Source organism: Eurypyga helias, unplaced genomic scaffold (genome assembly GCF_000690775.1).
Source record: "Eurypyga helias isolate BGI_N326 unplaced genomic scaffold, ASM69077v1 scaffold2916, whole genome shotgun sequence".
Classification (NCBI taxonomy): Eukaryota; Metazoa; Chordata; class Aves; order Eurypygiformes; family Eurypygidae; genus Eurypyga; species Eurypyga helias.
Window position 1 is genome coordinate 3928 of NW_010257053.1, and position 21258 is coordinate 25185.

The window sequence follows — 21258 nt, forward strand, 5'->3', positions numbered from 1 at the left end:
TGTTTAAATGGTAGGCTCATTATCACAATTATCACTCTCACAGCCCAGCCACAGACAGCCTGATTACGCCTCACTTCTGAGCACAGAAACTAAGACCACAAGGAAACTAAGAAACAACCCCAAAAGGCACGCAGTAGGGCTGTTGGTAGCCGACACCTCCAAAAACCTGCTGCTTAAAGCTCGGCATTGATTTCAGGACAGCCTGCTGGACTTGTCATCCTGGGGGACAAACCCAGCCCGGCGGTGTCCTCTCTCTTCCACCTGGGTCCCCCTGGGTGGGCAGCATCCCCAGCAGCACGAGTGGGTCGGCGAGCGCCGGCTACTTACTTCCTCTCTCCTTTGTACCACTCAAAGACTGGGGCAGGAACTCCTGCACCTTCGCACCGTATCAGTCCGTTCCCTCCAAGCATCACACCGCTGGATTTAAGTTCCTGAATTGTGGGGGCAACTGAAAAAAAAGAATTGTAAAAATGGATATTTGCATCTAGATACGCAGATCGTTTAACGCCGCTTCCCTTCAGCACGCTCTACGTTACTCTCAACCTGGTGCGTGTTTTCCATGTTGATTCACATTCAACCACGTTTTCTTCCAGCAGTGTAAAAATTATCCCACACAGCAGATTCTGATATATAGCCTGCGTATCTGGTGTAAAAAAACATAACTGAGACATGAAGAAATATCAATCCCATACTCAAAAAAGCAGGTTTTGCAACTCAGTTACTCAACATAAAGCATAACTATTTGTGTTAGTGACATACAAGATGTATTTAAAACCTCAGAATCAGTAAAAACCTTGAGATGCCCCAACACGGGTGCTGGCTGAGAGGCTGTGGGTCCTGCTGTGCTCAGCCAGGGGGAGACACCCCAGCTGAGGAGGGGTACAGCAGCAGGGTCCACAGCAAAGGGAACATGGCCAGCACCAGTTATTGTCTGCATCACATCTTCTGCACACACCTCATAAACCCTCTCGGCTCAGATGGTCTTTGAGTTCTTGTTCTGCATATTAAAAGAATAAACTTACCTTCACAAGTATGAGCCAGCTGTAAATACCAACAACAGCAAGACTGTTCCAGCATTGCAATGGATGCCGAGTTGTTTCAGTAAATATACTTTGTCTTTTTAAATTGTAAACATTGTAAATAGCAATAAACATTTTAAGCTTAGAACTACAGATGCGAGTAAAGAGCGATTGTCAGTTTTTCCACTTGCCAGCAAAAGGCAACGTAAGCTGAAAGTACAACACAACAAATTCCTCAAGAAAGAGATTATCAAAGGAAAGGCTGAACAGCAAGTGCTTTCTCCCTGGGACTTCTTTTACATTTTCTGATTTTAAACAATAATTTATGTGCATTGTAAAAATACTATAAAAACCAAAACACAGAACTTATAAATAAAAATCTGTTTATATTTTCCCCGAGCAGTTTTCCAGATGTTGCTTTAAGGTGTTTATGTACATGTAAAACGCTGACTGCCTCGCGGCTGCTTCTTTCACCACCTCACCCGTCGCTCAGCGCGCCGCGTTGGGACCATCGTCTTTTACGGGAACCAGCCACACTAAAGAAGCATCAGATGTGTGAAAGAGCAGAGTGACAGCCAGGTTCCCTGCATGGACGGGTCAGCTCCATCGCACACCTGTCCTTCACCAACACCATCGAGTTCTGCTTTTCCAGATGTGTGGGACATCGCACGGGAATCCAGCTGACACAGCCCAGGGAAAGCAAACGCGGGCTCTCAGCACTCAGGTACAAGTCTCAATGTTTAACAAAACTGGGTGAGGAGTTTCGCGTGGGATTACACAGACCTGGTTCTCTCTCGCCCATCACTCACGGCCTGCCCCAGCTCAGTCAGACGGACTACCATTTCCAACAGCTGGCAAACACCCTTCTGCTTTCAACTTTCCCAATGATTACATCAAACCAATCCATAAGTTCATTAACTTTCAACTGGCAACATTAAAATTTCAAGTGGATAATAAACGTATAATCAATTTGCATGACTATTTCTCCATTATCTGCACAGGAAAAAGATCAGATTTTTTTTTGTTATTCCATAAAAATAAAAGGGGTATATCAAGCTTTCTCCTTCCTGAGAAATGAAGCAGTTTGTGCAGCCAAGACTTAAAAAATACCTTTGAGCGAGACACAAAGAGCTGTGAACTGGCTACATTTTGCTTCTGTGCTTCTACAGCTCCATGTGGCACCAGCACCACAAAGCTCGTGGATTAGCTTCTGCGGTGTTCAAAAGAATAACATTAAAATGATGCAAGATGTACCACACAACAGCCAAACTACTGCAAGATGAACTGTACAAAAGCGTCGCCTGGATGATGGGAGGACATGAACGTCTAGTGCACAGGCACGTGGTCAATGGAGGTTGCCGAAAGCTGGACTGTGCCTGGGAGGAGGTCGACCTCTCACACATGGTTTTCACTTGCCCTGGGACTGGGGACTGCCTGCCAGCATTCCCACTGCTTCCTTCAAGTAGTGCAAAACACATTTCTCCAAGTTTTCTCCAAAAGTGTGGCCTGCCTACCTTTGGATTTTTTTTTAATTTGCTTTTAAAATAAATTTAAATAAACAAATAAAATTGTTTGCTTTTTAAATAAATGCAGAACATCACTGGTAATAAATTTTAACATCAAATGATCCGTAAAAACGTACAGCTTGCCAATGTTTCTTTCAGGCAGGAGCCCCAGGCACTGTGTTCCCACTGCAGCTGGGAAGGGGATGCCGGTTGGGTCCCAGCTACAAATAACAATCCCGGGCTTTGCTCTCCAGTGAGGCAGAGTTTGTTTTGGAAAATACTGAAAAACTTCTGGAAAATAAATATTTTTTTATATCTCCATTTCAGAAAGATTTCAGTTTCTTCTTGTTCAGAATAAAAATAAAAATCTATATTCTCTGCTCTAGGAAATCCCTGGTTAATACCAATATGAAAACATGAACCAAAGACAGCGTAGAGACACCATTCCCTTAAATTTTTCACTGTCAGGTTATTTTCTTGTTTTTCTTATAAAGAGAAACTGAGTGATGCCGGCACATTTCTGGTGCACTGATTAGCAATGTGCTGAGCCAAATATCCGTCAGACCCTACTGCTCCCATCGGTGTGGAAGACTGAATAACTCCAGATGAAATTACACACCTAAATACCTGCTGCGGCTGGTTGCCAGGGTTTGTTTTGGAAAGGAGAGAGACCAACACATGGGAAGAGATTCTCGGGCCTCCACTACTTCATATATTTTGTTAATGTCTCTCCATGTAGTCACCAAAGACTCATTTTTGAGAAGATATTGGTGATTTGATTTTGCTGCGGTCAGTCACGCTGCAGTTGTCTGCATTCTTATGCTGCAATTGTTTTTTCCTATGTAAAAGATTTTGAGGTTATAAAAATCAGAAGGAATACTATATTGATCTAAAAACATATCATTTAGCAAGAGAAAAGCTCATAAATGATCTTAGGAAGTGCTCACAAGTTTCAATTCAATTCTGCCATCACAGTTAACCAATATACCTCGGGTTTTTTGGCGAACAATCTCCCCGACACCAGGGTTGCCCAGTGCAGCAGGGATGTGCAAGATCATCCAAATCATCAGGCGAACGATTTAAATCCTGCTCAATCCCAGCAGCAATTAGATATCTCCCCAAACCCCTGGCAGGCTTTCTGCAAGCCATTAGGAGGGCTACCAGCCACACCAACATCGCTGCCCCCCAATACGGCCAGGTAATCCATCACATCACCCACCGCCCCGGCAGCCCACGGCTGCTGTCGGGTTTTTACGGCTGCTTAGGGAATCGATAGCAAGGATAAATATTGGCTATCTAGGAAAATGTTTTCATTCAGGAGTTTAATAATGATGACTTAAACTATTACAGAAAATCGTTCAGTGTCATTAGCAGAGCGATCCTGCTCTATCCAGCTGATTGATCAAACAGATGCTAGCGAGAGTCCGGGGCTGGCAATGGAAGGTAAGGAATAAATACGGACGGACACACGCTTAAAGATCTGATGAAAAATTAAAAGAGTAAAAACCCCCAGCAGCTTTAATAAACAAATTTAACATAAATGAGTTACAGCTGGAAAAATAGTGGAAAAACAAGAGAAATTTTGGTTGAAGTTTCAGCGCAAAAGAATCCGAGGCTGAAGGGTGGCACTGGGTAGCCAAGGCTCCAGCAAACCTTCCTCAAACGCTGCAGCCTCCACAGCTGAGGGCTTTACCAGGCTTTCCCCTCCACAAGTTACATGGGAAGAGACACCAGTTGTGTTGCAGGGACAGAGTCGTGCGTGTGGAGCACTTCATTATAAATATTAATAAACACACAAGCAAGCAAGAAAACATCTCTAAAGTACAGAGCATCAGCAGAGAGTGAAACCCTTTACCTGGAAGAGCCTAGAGGAGGAAAGAAGGGGCTGACAGTCACAGAGTACTCCCGGGGGGGACAATATAATGGAAAAGGACAATATAATGGAAAAGTTCGTGGTCTGACAAAAGATATGGTAGTAAAATGTAACAGTAATGTTAACAAGAAAACCTTGTGTAAGACTAATAATTTTAGAAGTCTTTGTAATTTCTTTTACCTCCTAAATAATGGTTATATAAAATAACAAAGAAAAAAAAAAGATTATATATATATCTGACAGCAGTACTGGGCTTTTGTGATGTACTTTTAGGTTTACTCTCCCTACAGTGGATCCTTGTTCAATCCTCTCCCACAGTTCATCCCTGTGGAGCAGAGCCCTTAAAATAAATGCTTCATTTCCGACTTGAAAATAAATTACTGGAGCTTACTTAATATCAATTTCTCAAATACGTGTAAGTGCTTTGCTGGGAAAGGCTTTCTCGAGTGGGTGCTCAGAGACTTGGCTTAACTGGGATTTTGCTGACGCCCTTTCGCATTTGTCCCTGCACGAAATGGCTCAGGAGGCAAGGCTATTCTTCACCCAAAATACATCTTCATTACACCTGCTGAGCACATATTAATGTATCCCTACCTGAGGGATTTGACATGAGAAAAAAACCAAAACAAAACAAAAACCACCCAAATAAAAACAGCATGGGAAAAGTACAACTGCTTGCTGTCCTTCTTGTTTAGGAAAAAGCCCCACGTGGGACAGAAGCACAGCATAGCAGCAGCCAGAAGACTGGTGTGAGTTATTACTATTAAAAGGGCCTGTAGGGACAGGACAAGGGGTAACGGGTTTAAATTGAAAGTGGGGAGGTTTAGATTAGATATCAGGAAGAAATTCTTCCCGGAGAGGGTGGGGAGGCACTGGGACAGGTTGCCCAGAGAAGCTGTGGATGCCCCATCCCTGGATGTCTTCAAGGCCAGGCTGGATGAGGCTTGGAGCAACCTGGTCTAGTGGAAGGTGTCCCTGCCCGTGGCAGGGGGTGGGACTGGGTGGGCTTTAAGATCCCTTCCAACCCAAACCATTCTATGATTCTGTGATTCCTTTCCCACAACCAAATACTGCACGAGTTCATTGGGCAATTCCCTCCCATCAGTGTGGGAGCCCTGGGGGCACCTGTCAGAGATTTCAGGACAGATGAGCACTACATTAAGTGGCACGCACCCTCTGACATGTACACCTCCCCTTTAATTTTAGTGAAACAATAGAAGTTTCAATAAATACCCCTACTGAATCTCGTGTGATGATGCTGAGTACTCACTGCACTCCGTCTCTCTACCAGCGTGTTAACGAGAAAGATGTGGAAACTCATCTCCGTCTTCCACTCCTGTGCCAAAAGAGCTCTATAATTATTTTCTGCTCATCTGATATCACCAACATGCAGCATGAGTCAGGTCTTTGTGCTGGGAAACTGAATTTTGCAACTTATGTTCCATCAGGAAGTGATGCAAAGCTTGGCTGAATCTAGTTTCCTACCCAAATATTTTCATTTTGCCTTTATGTGTCTAAAGCAACAGTTAAAACAATGCACGCAAAATGCTGTCATTCGGGCAGGCACAGACAGCACGCAAAAACCCCCAGCTAGAACAGGTTTCATCTTTTAACATTTTAATGAGCTTCGGGACTTTTATGCATATTAGTTATGTTGCCCTAATTACTCATTATAATTCTAATGTGCATTTTATATTTAATTACAATGCTTATAAAGATTTGGTATGGACAGTAAATTATTATAACTAGCATGTGCATAATGATTATGAGCTGAATTTATTAACTTTTACACTAGCATTCAGGGCTGGCAACTTCCAATTTCACCTTTGTGATTAACCATATTGTCTGATTAAACTAACATTTTTGTGGCATTAATTGTAAATGTCAAAAAAGTCTTTTATTTTCCCAGTTTTCATCAGATTTTAATTTGGCATCCTAACAGTGGCTTTTGTTAGAGAAATTGCTCTCCAGTGCGTTAAGATAAAGACTTTCAGGTAAAAAACCAGGTTTTCTGGGATCTGTTTTCTGCCTCAGAAAAACAGATAAGAGCAATATTCAGTTGTATTTATTTATATATATACACACACACCCACACACATAGTGTTTTGCCAATAAAGTAACAAATCTTTACAAGTGATACAGTAGTAAATGTACTTTATATAATTAAGATGGTCTTCCAATAGTCTAATACATTTAATTTTTCTAGCTTATTCAGAGCAGCAACTCTACCTATTCCAAAATTAATGGAGTGGCTTAATAAACATCTCTTCATATGAGAAACTTCTCCAGTGTGTGGCAACGTTTGAGAGACATGCCTTTAACAATCACTAGACTAAGCTTATCTTTTCCCTCTCTTCTTGAGGACTTATCAAAACCCACGGAGTTCAGTGGGATCTCGATGCGTACGTATCCATACATTTTATATGCCAACATACGAGGTACCAGTAAATAATTCAGTTCAGCTCCTGCATTTCTAAATGTAACCCATTATCTTTTCTGTGCCTTTCCCTTTCCTATTCAGGAATTAACTGTACAAACCAGCACACTTTAAATGCTGATCAATTAAACAATCGTGTAACTACCTTGCACTAGCCATCAGAAAACGAGTGGACTCTCAAGAATCACATGCCTGTAATTTGCCATATTACAGGGTGCATTGCAATTTTCCCAAACGTGCATCTCCCTCAGCTACACCTAATAGATTGCATTACAACAGACCATCAAAATCACTGGCTGCTGTGCAATTTATGTTTTTGAATATAAAGCCTCCCAGCGTCAAGAGGAAAGCTTAAAACCTGCAAGTAATTGTTATGTGGGAGAAAAAAAAAAAAACAGCAATACAAAATAATAGTTAATAAATAATAGGCCAGCAGACAGAAATCCTTAACAATGTGTTTTACAAGTACTGGAGTGACAAGAAAGAGAAAGAAACTTAACAAAATCTCCCAAAACCAGCAAAGCAAACAAAGACCTCCGTGGAGCTACGTAGGAAAAGGCGTGCAGGTGGAGGGACTGCTTTGTTTTTCCGTCCATCAGATTTTATCTTACTGCTTCATCTATTTAATCCTTCTATCTCCCCAACAAAGCGTTTTTCTAACCGTATTCTGTCTAAGATAGCTCCGTAGGTGTATTTTTATCCCCTGACAAAGGAGCTGCTCCGGCATGGGAACACAAACCCTTCCCTCGAGGGGCTCCCGCTGCAGGTGACGGCATCCGAGGGGTGGGCATCTCCAGGCGCTACCATTTGTTCCGTGTCCCTGGGCTAGGGAAACCTGGGTTCCCCGTGGTTGCAACACGGATGCATATTTTTGTGTGAGCGTGGACAGAGCCACAACCCCCCTTCGGCAGCAGGACCGGCTGGAAACAGCCCGGGCCGCCCAACCCGGCCGGTGCGACTCGCCATCGTTTTGCAAATAACTACATCCTGTTTGGTAGAACAAGTCCTGCCACTGTACAGGAATTCACAATATGAACAAAAAACTCAGCTCCATACCCTCCCCGCTGTTTGGACCTCATAAGGTGCCTCAGAGCAGCCGGGGGGGGACAGGAGCATCTCACAGCTACACGTGTCCAACGGCATCGCACGCGCCCTTTCCGCGGGCGTGACTGAAACCGCGGTGAGCAAACACGAAACTAACCCTACGTTTGCATACAAGAGTTGTTGGTAATTTAGAAGGAACAGATGCACCAAACATAAATAGGGGTATAAATGCTCAGTGTTTGGCGTCGTTTGATATAGTGGAGTCGGTTTTAATCTTTCATTGGCCACTGCGGCTTGATGCAAATTTAATTGAAGTCAAAGTCTTTATATTGACTTCAGTGGGCTTTGAGTGAGGCCCAGAAAGATCTGCAATAAAAGAGAATTTCACAGTTTTCAAAAGAAAAAAAGAAAAAAAAAAACCACGCAACTTGAAAGAGCACGAGTATAACAAAGACAGCTCTTGCAAAGTAATCCCTCTTTTTACGTGCTATTGCTCTTTCTGCTGTAATTTGAGGGAAAAGTTGTCACCGATACTTTCTCATCAGCAAAGAATGGCCAAGCGTCTGTAATTACCTGAGTCAAAAAAGCAAACTTCTGTGTCTCATGGCATAAAAAATGGTATCGATAGGACCCAGCAGAACTGCTGATGGTCTTTTTGGAAATATATGAAGGGGATCTATTAGAAAAGGGTTTAAAACTTTGGGTGTGGTACGTAGGGAGATTGAGAAGCACAACTTCTGAGTCCTGAGGCTGCACCCATTGTAAAGAGGGGCAAAGTGTGTTCGCTGGGATGGAGGTGACACCCCGGCACTGCAGCACTGACTGTCAGTGGCTGCTGAGGGGGACAGGTAGGTCTGAACAGGGGGCAGGTCTCCTGCTAGAGGAGAGCTGGCAGAGCCTCAGCAATGTATAACAGAGCCTGACACCCCTAATGAGTCATTTGCGAGCGCTGTCTAGGGGACTTCAAGGTGACAGGCATCTTTCTGAAATTCAAGAGAGCGTCTTTCCAGGAAAAGGTGTCTTGGGAATGGCTGGGTTTAGCTTTTCCTGTGTGACATGCACACTGGCAGCATCTCCTCAACTAACAACTGAGAGGCTTTGGTAGTGGAAAAGAGAAAGATATTTTACTCCACCCAATCTTGCTGTTAAATTTTGCGGTGCTCCGTGTACAGGAGCAAATGCACATCTCTGGGTAATGCTGGAGGACAGAGCTAGCTTGGGAAAGGGACGTTTCCATACAGGACAAGAGCATCAACACGTCAAGATGTGACGGAAGAAGGATGATGAGCTGTCGTGTCTGTTTGCCCAGCGGAGCCAGGCATCCTACCTGAGCTGGGTTCACTCGCATCAGGAAACTTCCCTCCCTCAGCAGTTGCTACTGGAAAAGCTTCTGCACAATTAACGTGCCCTTGCGCTCTGCTGCGGTTCCATTATCTCAGAAATTTATTCAAATGCGTGTGTGTGTAGAGGTGAAAGGGGAAAAAATGAGTATCAGCATCCCAGAGCGGTACTAAGGAATGAGGAGAAGGAAAGGGGATGCTTTCATACATCTGATGCCAATCCAGAAGGAAGAGTTGGCTGGGAGCCTGGGTGTGAACAAACACGAGCGCTTTTACTTTGCTCTTTCTCTCCCTCTAAGGAAGCTAAAAGCAATGGACTTCAACAAATTCCAGGAATTACTAAGCAGATCTTTTGGCAGTAAAGCTGAGGAGAAAGTGAATTGAAGCAAGCTGGTAATTTTCCAAGGAAAGAAAGTTTAGAACAACAGTGTAAAATATCTCAGAGCAGGTCAGAAATGCAGTAAGAGACCTGCTCGAGTCCCACCTCAGCACACCCAGGAGGCCAAAGTGCAAAAGCAGGTAAGGCAGGCATGACATAAGGGTAATGAGGAACCCTGCCATACATACACTGTCAGTAGCGAAGAAAAATACCCTGCTGCTCAGTGCTACCCCTGTGTGGTGCCCAGACCACCAAAACACTCGTGCTGCTGCGTTTCCGTACCCCCACCCTTACAGCTTGACCCTACCCGAAAATGCCACACAATCACTAATGGAAAACCTAAACACTGGGACTGGAACAAACCCTGGGGACCAACATCCCTTTGCATGTGTCTGAGGGCTGGAGACCTGCCAGGCAACTGCCTATTCCCTCTGAACAACAGGAACCTCGATCCCCGGACCTCACACAGCCTTTCTAAGGTCTCAGAAATAATGGTTTCATCATCGTTTTCTTTATGTAGATATTGATAAGTTTCTTATCCTCATCTGATGACTTGGGACAACAGTTAGTTTATAGAAGACTGTGCTCTGCCTACTGTAGGCAAAGATTTATTTCTCTGCTCTTGGAATACAGCTCCGGTGTCTCGCAGGTGACCAGCCTTCCCTTTGGAGATGGTGGAGCAGAAAAGCGGGAGGAGCTGTCTGACAACACGCGGTGCTACGAGGAGAGGCCAGGACCTGCCAGACAGGCCCATTATTTGTCACAAACCACCTGCTTTATGGGGCACTGGTATGGTCTCAGCTGAAGTACCAAAAGTACAGAAAAGCGGAAGGAATTGGGATTAGTGGAGCTGGAAGATACAGGTTACTAGGGATACACTGCATCACTAAATAAGCAAGACAGAAAAAAAAAAGCAATTGGCTCTTCCCTGTCTACGGGCCAGGAAAGCAATAATCAACCAAAATTGAAGCAGGGCAGATTTAGATCTGGTAAGCTATTGCTGGAAGAGATTGCTTAATGAGACTGTCAAGGTGCTCTTTCTCCTTTTTTTTGTTATTTGAAAAGAAAAGGTTGACAACTCGAATACCATCATTTGCATCTAGAGAGCAGTATCAGCCTGACTCCTCAGTTCCTCCTCTGGGTTGAATTTCTGTGGCCTCTGAAATCCGGGGATTATTAAGCATCAGAACAGTTCCTCTAATGGCAGATTCCTTTACTCATTTCTGTAGATACTACCGTTGTGATTAAGGTTATATGCCATTTTCCAACACAATGGGAAAAAAAGAAATTATACTCTCCTCAGCTAACAGTAGTAATGGAATCTCCAGGTTCATGCTTAACTACAAAAATGAGTTAAGTATTAAAACTAGATTTGGAATTCAAAAAAATAATTCAAAAGAGAGAAGTAGAACTTTTATTTGCAGAAAACTTATCACGTACACCTTGGATCTGATTTGATATATTCTAGATACCTAACGAAGTAGCTAGGTGCACTCACCAAAATAGTATTTCTAAGGACAGAACTCATTACTAGTGTATAATAAATGGAAGCATAAGTCAGAGTTAGCACTGAACAGATTGTTTGGGGTTGCAAAGACAGCAGCTGTCACAGCTTGACAGCTTTCTTGTTAGTGAATCAGCTTTACTGACAGTCTTTTTGATTGAAAACCACTGTTCGCTGACAGTGTGTTATAGCTGATATACATATGTATCTCATGAAGAATGGGAAAGAGCCATAAAGGGTCTACAAGCTATTGCTCTATATCAAAAAGAAGTGAAGTTTACATAAAGGGGTTTTTTTTTTGGTTTCTCCCCCCTCCCCAGTAATCTGTGGCAGACGTAAGTTGATAGAAACAAGACAATCTATACCTTTCGTGACAAGCACAAACGCACGCAGAGTCAAGCCCAAAGTGGGTTTTTCTAGCTAAAAAGCAATAAAGCCACAGAAATACTAGTTGCTTTCAAACACTCTCAGGAAAAGTTTGTGTAATTGAAAATAACGTTTAGAAATAACATTACAGAAATAAAACTCTGACAGGGGCTTCCCAGACCTCTTGCTAGCCCAAAGGGATCTGCTGGAGTAGATATATCCATATTAATTCAAAAAATAACCTGTTTGAGCCACGTTTCATGCTTCTTTTAGACCTTCCTTCTGTGTCAATGGTTCCGATTGGCCTGTCTGTGGGACAGGGAGCGTTGGCTTTTCTCTGCAGCACACTCCAAAGACTTAAACACCGTGCAAAACCCACCACCACAGCACAGTCAAGTGCAGCACAGGCTTCCTCGAGCATCTCAGCACAGCCACCTGCTCTGCACAGCCCCGGACTCTTCACTAGACACGTGTGATCTGCATACTTGTGGCACCAAAAAATTAGCTGGTGGTGGTAAGAGAGGTATTATATTGAAACAAATGCATCTCAGTGGTCTCTCTCCCCACCCCAATCTGTATTTATTTATAAGATTGTCCATAGAAAGTAATTTCTTCCTCCTCACTTTTGCGGTATTTCAACAGATAAAAGCCAATGAACTGCATACAACGGATGTCACCTTTTATTCTGAGATCATTGCTAAAACAAAGCACACAGGATTCTGTGCTGAGGAAGAACAAAGGCAAAAAAATGAGAGCCATTTACAAACACCAAAAACACCCAGAGCCTGGCAGTTTGTCCCTGACAGCCATTTAATATTCTTGTTACAACTGCTCAGTTCCAAAGGACGTCACGTATTTCTGAAGAAGAGACAATAGATCGCAAACCAGCACTTGGATGCAGACCTGGCTTTATGTGAGAAGGCTAGAATACAGGGTTTTCCCCACTTAAAAGTTTAATTGCTGCATTGGAAGATAATTCTTGATTTGCTCTTTTTCTTGAGATGCTCTTTTGCCATTAATAACACCAGGTGCTGAGGCAGCGAGCATCTGAATTTTGATAGATTTGATATTAAACAGAATTTTGTTCAAAATACACTGGAGATGAATTTTTTCTGAATTTGTGAACTGAGTTCTTTTAGTCTAGAAATGACAATCGTGATCTTTGCGCTCAGGTATCAAAGCAACTCAAGCAACGTGGTCTGTGATGTTACTTCTCTTTGGGAAGCAGCACTGAGTGCAGCTGGGCCTCCAAAGCACCAGAGATTTCCTTGCAAGAGCTTGTGTTTGCTCTACAACTCTGAGGTCCAAAAAAGGTCACATCAGCCTCAAAATAGTTTGTTTTTTATTTGAGAAGAGACAGAAAATGTGAAGAGAACCAGTTTTATGAATTATGATGCCTGAAGAATGATGCTGGCAAATTTTTCTGCCTTTTGTGTCAACAGCACTGCTTTGTTTTAAACTATAAAAGTAGAAATATTACTTCTCAAAGCTCCCCTAGCTCAGATCTAGTGCCTACACCACACACTTGTTAATACCAGCCAAATTGCAGAAGTTATTAAAACCTAATTTAGCAATCTCACCAGGGGACAAACAAGCTGTAACAATATCATTACAGTCTTATCAGGGACCAGTTTTCTTGTTGAAATGCCGAGTGTAGTGAGGGTAGCAGCCAACGGGGACCGTCGCTGCATGGCATCACGGCCGTACCCATACGCTCTCAAGTTACACTAAACAGATTTCTTTTGCTGAACCATTTCAAAGCAACAATGACTGCTGGAAAAAATAAATAACAACAACAAAAAAAAGGAGTCTGGAGACAGAGAATTCTGCAAGACTGACATTGTTTCAAGTTGTCTTTTCATAGCCCCAGTTAGTGTCACCAGCTGCGCTCAAAACCCCTTTAGACTATCACCTCAAAGGCACTGTGCTTGCAAGGGTGAAGAAAGACTAAGTCTTAGACCAACAGCGACAAGGAATACTACAATTAATAAGAGAAATATTGCTTTACAATGTGTTGACTATTACGAGAAATATTTTAAGTAATTGTTTTTGCTGAAGAGCAATCTGGGCAAGTGAACGCTCCTGGAAGCTGAAGAGCTCTCCATTAATTTTGGCTCTAGTTTGGAGTCTAACGCAGCCTGCTGTATACTTCAAATTGCTTCTTGAAATGCATAAGCTCTTCAGAGATGAGTCATCTTCTATTAAGTCTTCAATTTTCCTGAACTGTGTTTTAGCTGGTATTTAAAGTGGGATCACCTGGAGGCTGGAGAGCTAGCAGTGGTTCAGAGCCAGGAGAAGGAAGTTGTTCCAGGCAGGGCTGACTTCCCAGAAGTCCTTTTCCTCCATCGCTAAAACACTTGTTGCTTTGCATCCCATCAGGTTTGAGGGGGTTAACGCCCCGCCTGCAGATGGGAAATTTTAGCATCTCCAAAGGTAACGGAGCTGCACACCGACTCTCCAGGGAGCCAGCCCGGCACCCTGGGAAGCCAGACTCCTGCTGATGCCAGGAGAAAGAGCTGCAAGGAAGGCAGCCTCACCAGAGGTGGATGCATGGAAGTGCCCAAAGTCTTACTGTAACCTTGTTTTGACTTTAAACTGACAGCACAAGTGGAAAAGTACACAAAAGCTACACACCAAAAAAAACTTAATTATTTTTTTTTCTCCACCAATTCATGGGCTGGTCCCCACACTTTCACGAACAATGGCCTGAAGCCTTTGCATCGTGCCTTTGCAACAACCATCATCAATAGAGTGTCAACAATATTTTTCACCGACACTAAGAGAGCAGGTCGTGGATGCTCCATTATTTGTTACAGCACAGTCTCCCAGAGATGCATAAACATAATGAATGGCATTTACTGGTATACCATAATTATACAACATGTGGACCTGTAACTACTGGCAGAGTGTAAATATGTGCAAATTAGTACAGTTATTTTTATTTCAAGGACTTGTTTTCCTAGGGACAAGAAACAGAGATTACTTGCAAATAGGTAATCATGGCAGTCCTCAGAATTAACCACTGCAGAAATGACAAATAATCAGCAGCCATAGGCTTCTGAAACAATAAAACCCAGATTTGAATAATAGAAACAATCTTTTAATAGCTAGGTTAGACACGCTGCTTCCCAAGAAAACAATGCTTGAAAAAGGACTTGTTTGCACATGCTTTAATAGCTCTTGACTCCTCCATGTGTTTCACAGATTGGTGTTGGAGACACTCCTCACATAGTAAAGGAAAACCTGAACTGGTTTTTTTTTTTGGCATCTTAAATCTCAGTTTGCCTTTGCAGCCAAAATCTGGGCCATCGCAGGAGCAATGCTGGCGTTACACTGGAGCATCATCTTGCCTTCCACTGAAGGAGCCAAGCTGCATCCTTGTCCTGCAGCCTCATATGCCACTGGCCAACCCAAAATCTTCATGGAGAGACGCAGCAGCTCACTTGACAGGCTGCCTTCCTCATTCATCTGCACCGCACCACTGGCAGACAGAGGGCGCAGCCCTTGGCACCTCCCAGAATAGCATCCCTGCCCCATCCAGACCAATAATCACAGATATTAAGCAGATATTTTCTTTAAGAAGGTGAAAAATGTGCTCCTTGTCTGTTGAAGGGATAACCTGAGTACTAAAACTCCAACTTCTTCAAATGCAAGACCTCGTTTCATGTTGCCAAAGCCCTTGGTTATGTGCTGTGGCAGCAGAATGCCATCTACATGAAGGAACATTATAATCAATTTTGTCACGCTTCAATATCAGCAACATTTTTCAGAAATATGCAGTAACTGCGCAGTGGTTTGCAGAACCTAATAGTAAACTATTACACCGCAGAAAGAAATCAATGTTAATTTAGGAGCCAAATTACACTTGTGTCAGAAACTTGAACTATATTGTTTTAATCTGGCTTCTGAAATGTTAATAAAAATACCTGAAGGACGTAAAATGACAAACATTACTTTCATAAGAGGCTTCTTTTCCCACCAGTGAGGGGAAAGAGATTTTCTGCAAATCAACTACATTTTTCCCCCACCCACCCCCTGAGATGGTTTTAAATATATGACCAGTTTTTATTGAATTGGTATAAGCTGGTTTTCATTAAGGGTCACTATGAGACAGGATGTCAAATAACTCATACAAAGTGATCTCAATGATAAGGACAGTTTGCAAATTAAGTAAATAAAAATTTAGTCCTAATGCTGACCAAAAATAACAAACGCTTCTCCCCCGCAGTGTGAGAAAACCCCAGCTCTGATTACACTGTGCATGATCAAAAGCTCCATTTTACAGGAGAACAGAAAATTCTTCAGAGATCTTTCTCTAATGTGAAAAAAAAAAAAACCCAAACCCAACTTGTTCTTATTTGCAATAGTTTCACCTGAAATATTTTGCTAGCAGCTCCTCATCTGGATGGCTGGACCCAAAAGACAAGCTCTGCTATTATTGACTTAAACCACAATCAAACTTTTCATCTCAGCTGTGCTAGCACCTAATCTCCTTTAGCTGGAGTGGGCGGCTTTCATATATCTGACCCACTGATACAGAAACTAATTACAGTGTTATTTCTCTGCTCTCAGCTGTGTATTATGTGCTGCAGGAATGACGTCCTCTCCATTGTTACTCTGAAGGCCTTCCTGCATCTTTTTAATTGAAATAGTATAAAAAGTTATAACTACTGAACTAGAACATCTGTACAACACAGAGAATTCAATTTCTAGATTTAGGTTAATTAACAATAACCGGGAAAAAAAACCTCAAGAGATGGTCTTGATGGACTAAAACACAACCCTCCGCACTTGCATCACTCTGACCTGCCTGCTTTGCAGACTGCCCAATGCGTCCTTTGACAAGTGGGGTAGGTTTAGACCGGACATCAGGAAGAAATCCTTCCTGGAGAGGGTGGGGAGGCACTGGGACAGGCTGCCCAGAGAAGCTGTGGATGCCCCATCCCTGGAAGTGTCCAAGGCCAGGCTGGATGAGGCTTGGAGCAACCTGGTCTAGTGGAAGGTGTCCCTGCCCATGGCAGGGGGGTTGGAACTGGGTGGGCTCTAATGTCCCTCTCAACCCAAACCCTTCTGTAATTCTGTAAGTCAGTCAACAGTCTCCCAACTGCACACCACAGAGCAGCAGTGTTCCCACCATTCAAAATGTTAGCACAACTCTAGCTTTGATCTTTCACAACAGATTTCATATGAAAAATGTGAAAGGAGGACACCTGCCCTTCCCCAGGTCTCTGGCAGGTAGGACAAAACAAAAGGGGACCAATCCTCGCAGCCTTCTTTCCAAAGAAACCAGAAAATTTATGGAAAACTGGGCAGCCTGAAGGCATGCTTTGGACACAGCTTATGACAGGCCAGGGTCATCTCTTATGCTGGCAGAGTCTGACCCACCATGCACCAGCATTACCCTTGCCCACACGTCCAAGGCCAAGAAGTCTTGAACAGAACAGTCGTTCTGGAAAGCTCACACTGCAATACACTCCACTGATCTCTTAACAGAATCAGATATGAACCAGTAGTCAGATTTCCAGGAGTCCTTAGTGTGACTCTGAAGCCAAAATCCCATTTTTGAATGGTAACCTGAGAATTTAGGAAAGTGTGTTTCATAGAAGCCAGTGAAACCACACTCCAGAGTGCTTTTAGCTTTTCAGAGCGTAATTTTGATACTTCAGAAGGGTATTGCCAAGTTCAATCTTCCAAGGCTCTGCGCACACATACCTCTCAAACAGTCGGTGGGAACTGTGGCTGCTCAGTACCTGCAAATTGCTCTCCCTTGGTACAATATCAGGAAATACTTCATGACTAAAGAGAGCCCGACCCACATGATTCAGTTTTAAATGTGTGAATTTCAACCAGATGGATAATATCAACCACTGCAACACCAAGAGAAGGTCTTTCTGTTTCACGGTCAAATTTGAACATATGACTTCATCTCATGTGGGTGAAATTCTGTTTGAAGAGTTGACATGACCAAATTTACTTGATATAGATGACACCGTAAAGAAAAACACTAACTTCTCCTCCACAGTATGGTTCTTTCAGAGAACTGGTTAACTGGCTTAAAAGAAAACAAACTTCATAGTTGGATGGAATTGTCCTCACGGAGAGGAACATTTAAGTTTCAGATCCCCTAAGGCTGTGAGATGCAGCACCCTTGACCGCAGTCGCTAACATAAACTTCTGGTACAACAGACAAGGTGGCTGTTCCTTCTCAGGCTGGCTAACAAACCAACAATATTGCAAAAATAGAGACTCACACAAACACCTACAACTTCTCAATGCATTGTCTGTGTTGTTTTAAGAAAAAAAAAAAGTAGTTTGCACTTCTGGATCAAAATATGTTTATGTAGAGCGACTGGTTTCTCCAATAAAAGGACTCCTGATCTCCTAAAGCCAATGCTGACCATAATGCCCAAGTCCTAAATTTAGCCAGGGATATGAATATGAAGCTGCACATCTGTAGCTATTAAAAATTGAAAAAATCAGAGTTATTTATTTATGCTTAAACAGACCTCCACCCTCCCCCTCTCTTATATTAGAAGAAAGTGGAAATTAAAACTGCAAAATTGCTTTGAGTAATTTTACACTTGATACCCAAGCAGAGGAGGATCGAGACCTTCGGAAAATATTTGGGCCCTGCCTTTTTATTTAATAACGCATTCACCTTGATTGAGGGAAATTTTCTTTGTTAAATCCTAAATAAAAAAACCAAACCTTGACAAGGAAATGTTTTTTTCGAGGTCAGCAACAGTTCGCAGCAAAACACTTTCTGGGAGAATAGTCACAGCAACATGTCCAGGTATTCTGAGCCCCAACAAACACTGAAGTCCTATAATGTTTTTCCCCAGTAGGTTTAAGGTTACAGATATAATTAGGTTAGAGTGGCTTGTACAGTATGTCTGATTTCAAAGTAAAATCAGAGTATTATGCATAATATTATGCAAAGTGCCATAGCAACAGTAAGGCAGACTTCTAAGAAATGCTAATGAGATAAGCTGTTCTGCAAAAACCCGAACCTGTCCAAGCAAAAAACAAACACATTACTTAAAATTCATACAAGAAGCTCGCACATTCCTTCTATTAAAAAAAAAAAATCCCACCCCACAGCATAAAATATCTTATCAAACCATCACAGCAGGAGGGGGGCACAAGGTCTGTGGAACAGACACCTTTCATAACCAGCTCACTGCTCCCTGAAAACTCAATCCCACAGTTCCCCAGCAGCAGAACTCGGATGCCAGAGCCTGGGTGGGTGGGCAGTTGCCCAGAACCCTCTGCTCTCGATTTGAGTGGGACCGCTGCGACCTGCGAGACGCAGTGCCTGATCTGAGATGACAGACCTGGGGGCTGGAGGCAGAGGAAAACTCCATGAACGGAGAGAAATAAAACCCCAACCCAAAACTTAAATGATTTACTGAAGAACATGAAATAGATGCACAAAAAGAAAAGGGTGCAGGAAGCAGAATCATTCCAAACCCAGAATTTGACCAATTAAATGAGCACAATTAATGGGTTTGTATTTCTGGTTAAGACAAGGAAAGAATCATGCAGCAAGTACTCGAATAAACAAAACTGACACAAAACCAATTGGCCCAATAAATTTCAAAAGCGTATTCAAGAGCTGGACTAAGTAAACGCAGAGCTAGAGGGTTATTTCTGGGGTGTGGGACAAGTGCCTAACACAGCCTTTGGGAACCTTGTTCAGAAAAGGAGAACCAGGGAATTGCAAGCCAGTCCATTTATCTCCAATCCCCCTAAAAACGCTGTTCAAGCAATCACAGATGTGGAAGCACACGGGAGATAACAAGAAGATGAACGATCGCCAACAGGCTTGTTAAGAACAGGTTGTGTCGGGTCACCGGTTCCTGCCCGCAGCAGGGAACGGCAGTGGGTGCCGCAGCGTAACTGCGACGCGTGCTGACCACGTCTCCTGGGCACAAGGAAGCTGGGCTCGTCGAAAAGCTCTCTTCACCTGAGTGTATGTTGTCTGGAAGGCTGTGCTCTTGGGGCTGCTGTCCTGTCTGCTCAGCTGGACATCAGTCCTGGGCCTGCTACTGATGGGGGTCTTCACCAGTACCATTATCAGAGATGAGAACCCTGAAACAACCCTAATAAACTGAAAAAGTGGCCTGACCACTGCAGTTCTGTGTCCAGTTCTGACACCCCCAACATAGAAGGATGTGGACCTGTTGGAGTGAGTCCAGAGGAGGCCAAAGAGATGCTCCAACAGCTGGAGGGCCTCTGCTATGGGGACAGGCTGGGAGAGCTGGGGGGGGGGAGGCACTGGGACAGGTTGCCCAGGGAAGCTGTGGGTGCCCCATCCCTGGAAGTGTCCAAGGCCAGGCTGGATGAGGCTTGGAGCAACCTGGTCTAGTGGAAGGTGTCCCTGCCCATGGCAGTGGGGTGGGACTGGATGATCTTTAAGGTCCTTTCCAACCCAAACCGCTCTGTGATTCTATGAAAAGTGGACGGAATGAAACAGGAACAAACTCAACACTTAGGATTCATGAGCTGGATGAATACAGCAAGGAGGCAGGACAGCCCCATCTGCAGAGAGTGACCAGGGCTGCCAAGGGTAACCCCCCACCTTAAAGTGTCCTGCCGTCACAGGGAAGGCAAGTGTTCTGGACAGACATATGAACAGGCATCAAAAATAATCCTTCCAGGTCTTTGGCAATCCAACACCTCACCGGGCACGCTAGCTCAAATTTTAAATACCGTATTTGAGAAACCCTTCCCTAGGACCAACTGATCTACAGAAAAGAAAGAATCAATCCCCTAGAAAATATGACTCGAGAACAAAGATGAGATGAATTCAGGGCTGGTGAACATCAGGAGGTGAACATGGGTAGCACAACTCCACTGTCTCCAGAGAGATGGAAAGGCGAGACTGGTCTGTTCTCAGTCCCTCAGAGGACAGGTGAGGAATGGGGCTGTATTTCTACAAGGAAGGTTCACATTAGACACTGAACATTTTTCAGTGTAAAGGCCTTGATTGCGTAGAGTACATTGTCCATGGAGCTGCCATCGCTGGAGATGACTTACAGGGGGACTGGGTAAACACCTATGGGCAACACCGATTCAGGAGCACAACTTACAAGGTTAATACAGTTTTTACAGGTTATCATACGGTCTATTCACTTTCTTTTTCCCTTTTCAGTGTTTTCAAGATCTAATGGAAAATTTCAAGATCTAATGGAAAACACCTGCACAAAGAGATGCTGTTGCAAGCAGACATGGCTCAATATCTAGAATATTTTGAGTTATCTTTATACTGTTTGTATTTACTCTCTGCAAAATTTGGCAGATGAGCTTTCTCTTCTGTAAACTGTGGCACATGGGATGCAGGAGAACTGTGGCAGGTTGAGCCCAGGCTGTACTAGGCATTATTTCCTACAAAGCAACTTATGCCAGGAGTGCCTGGGGGTCCTGGCTCAGAAATGAAGACCTGTCCTCCTTCCTGTGCTGCTTGGAAGACCCAAGACAGCCAAACCAACAGACCCTACCGGACCAGACCACACCAGTGATTTCCAGTGCCAGCTGGGCTTTCTCAGCACAGGAACTGTAATTTTCACCTCCCTGGTAAGCACCAACAAATCTGGCCTTCAATCTGCAGCATGATGGGGTTCATAAAAGCTAAAATTAAATTATTGTACTTTAATTTCAACTGAACGGCTTTTTTCCTCTCCAAGGCCACCGGATCTTACTTCAGTGAAGTCCACAAAATGCAGCTTTAACAGAGCTGTTCAAGATACAATTACAGAAAACCAGACCCTCACGGTATATTATGGGGGGGG

At 43.4% G+C, this 21258-nt stretch overlaps 1 protein-coding gene across 1 annotated transcript in view; it reads right to left on the reverse strand.

Moving 5' to 3' along the window:
• Positions 1–232: 232 nt before the first annotated feature.
• NEGR1 (neuronal growth regulator 1) overlaps positions 233–21258 on the reverse strand; it is a gene marked incomplete at its 3' end in the record, with an annotated part of 112446 nt that continues 91420 nt past the window's right edge. The window contains 1 exon segment of the mRNA XM_010153858.1: positions 233–448. Coding sequence (XP_010152160.1) covers positions 233–448 — 216 coding nt within the window.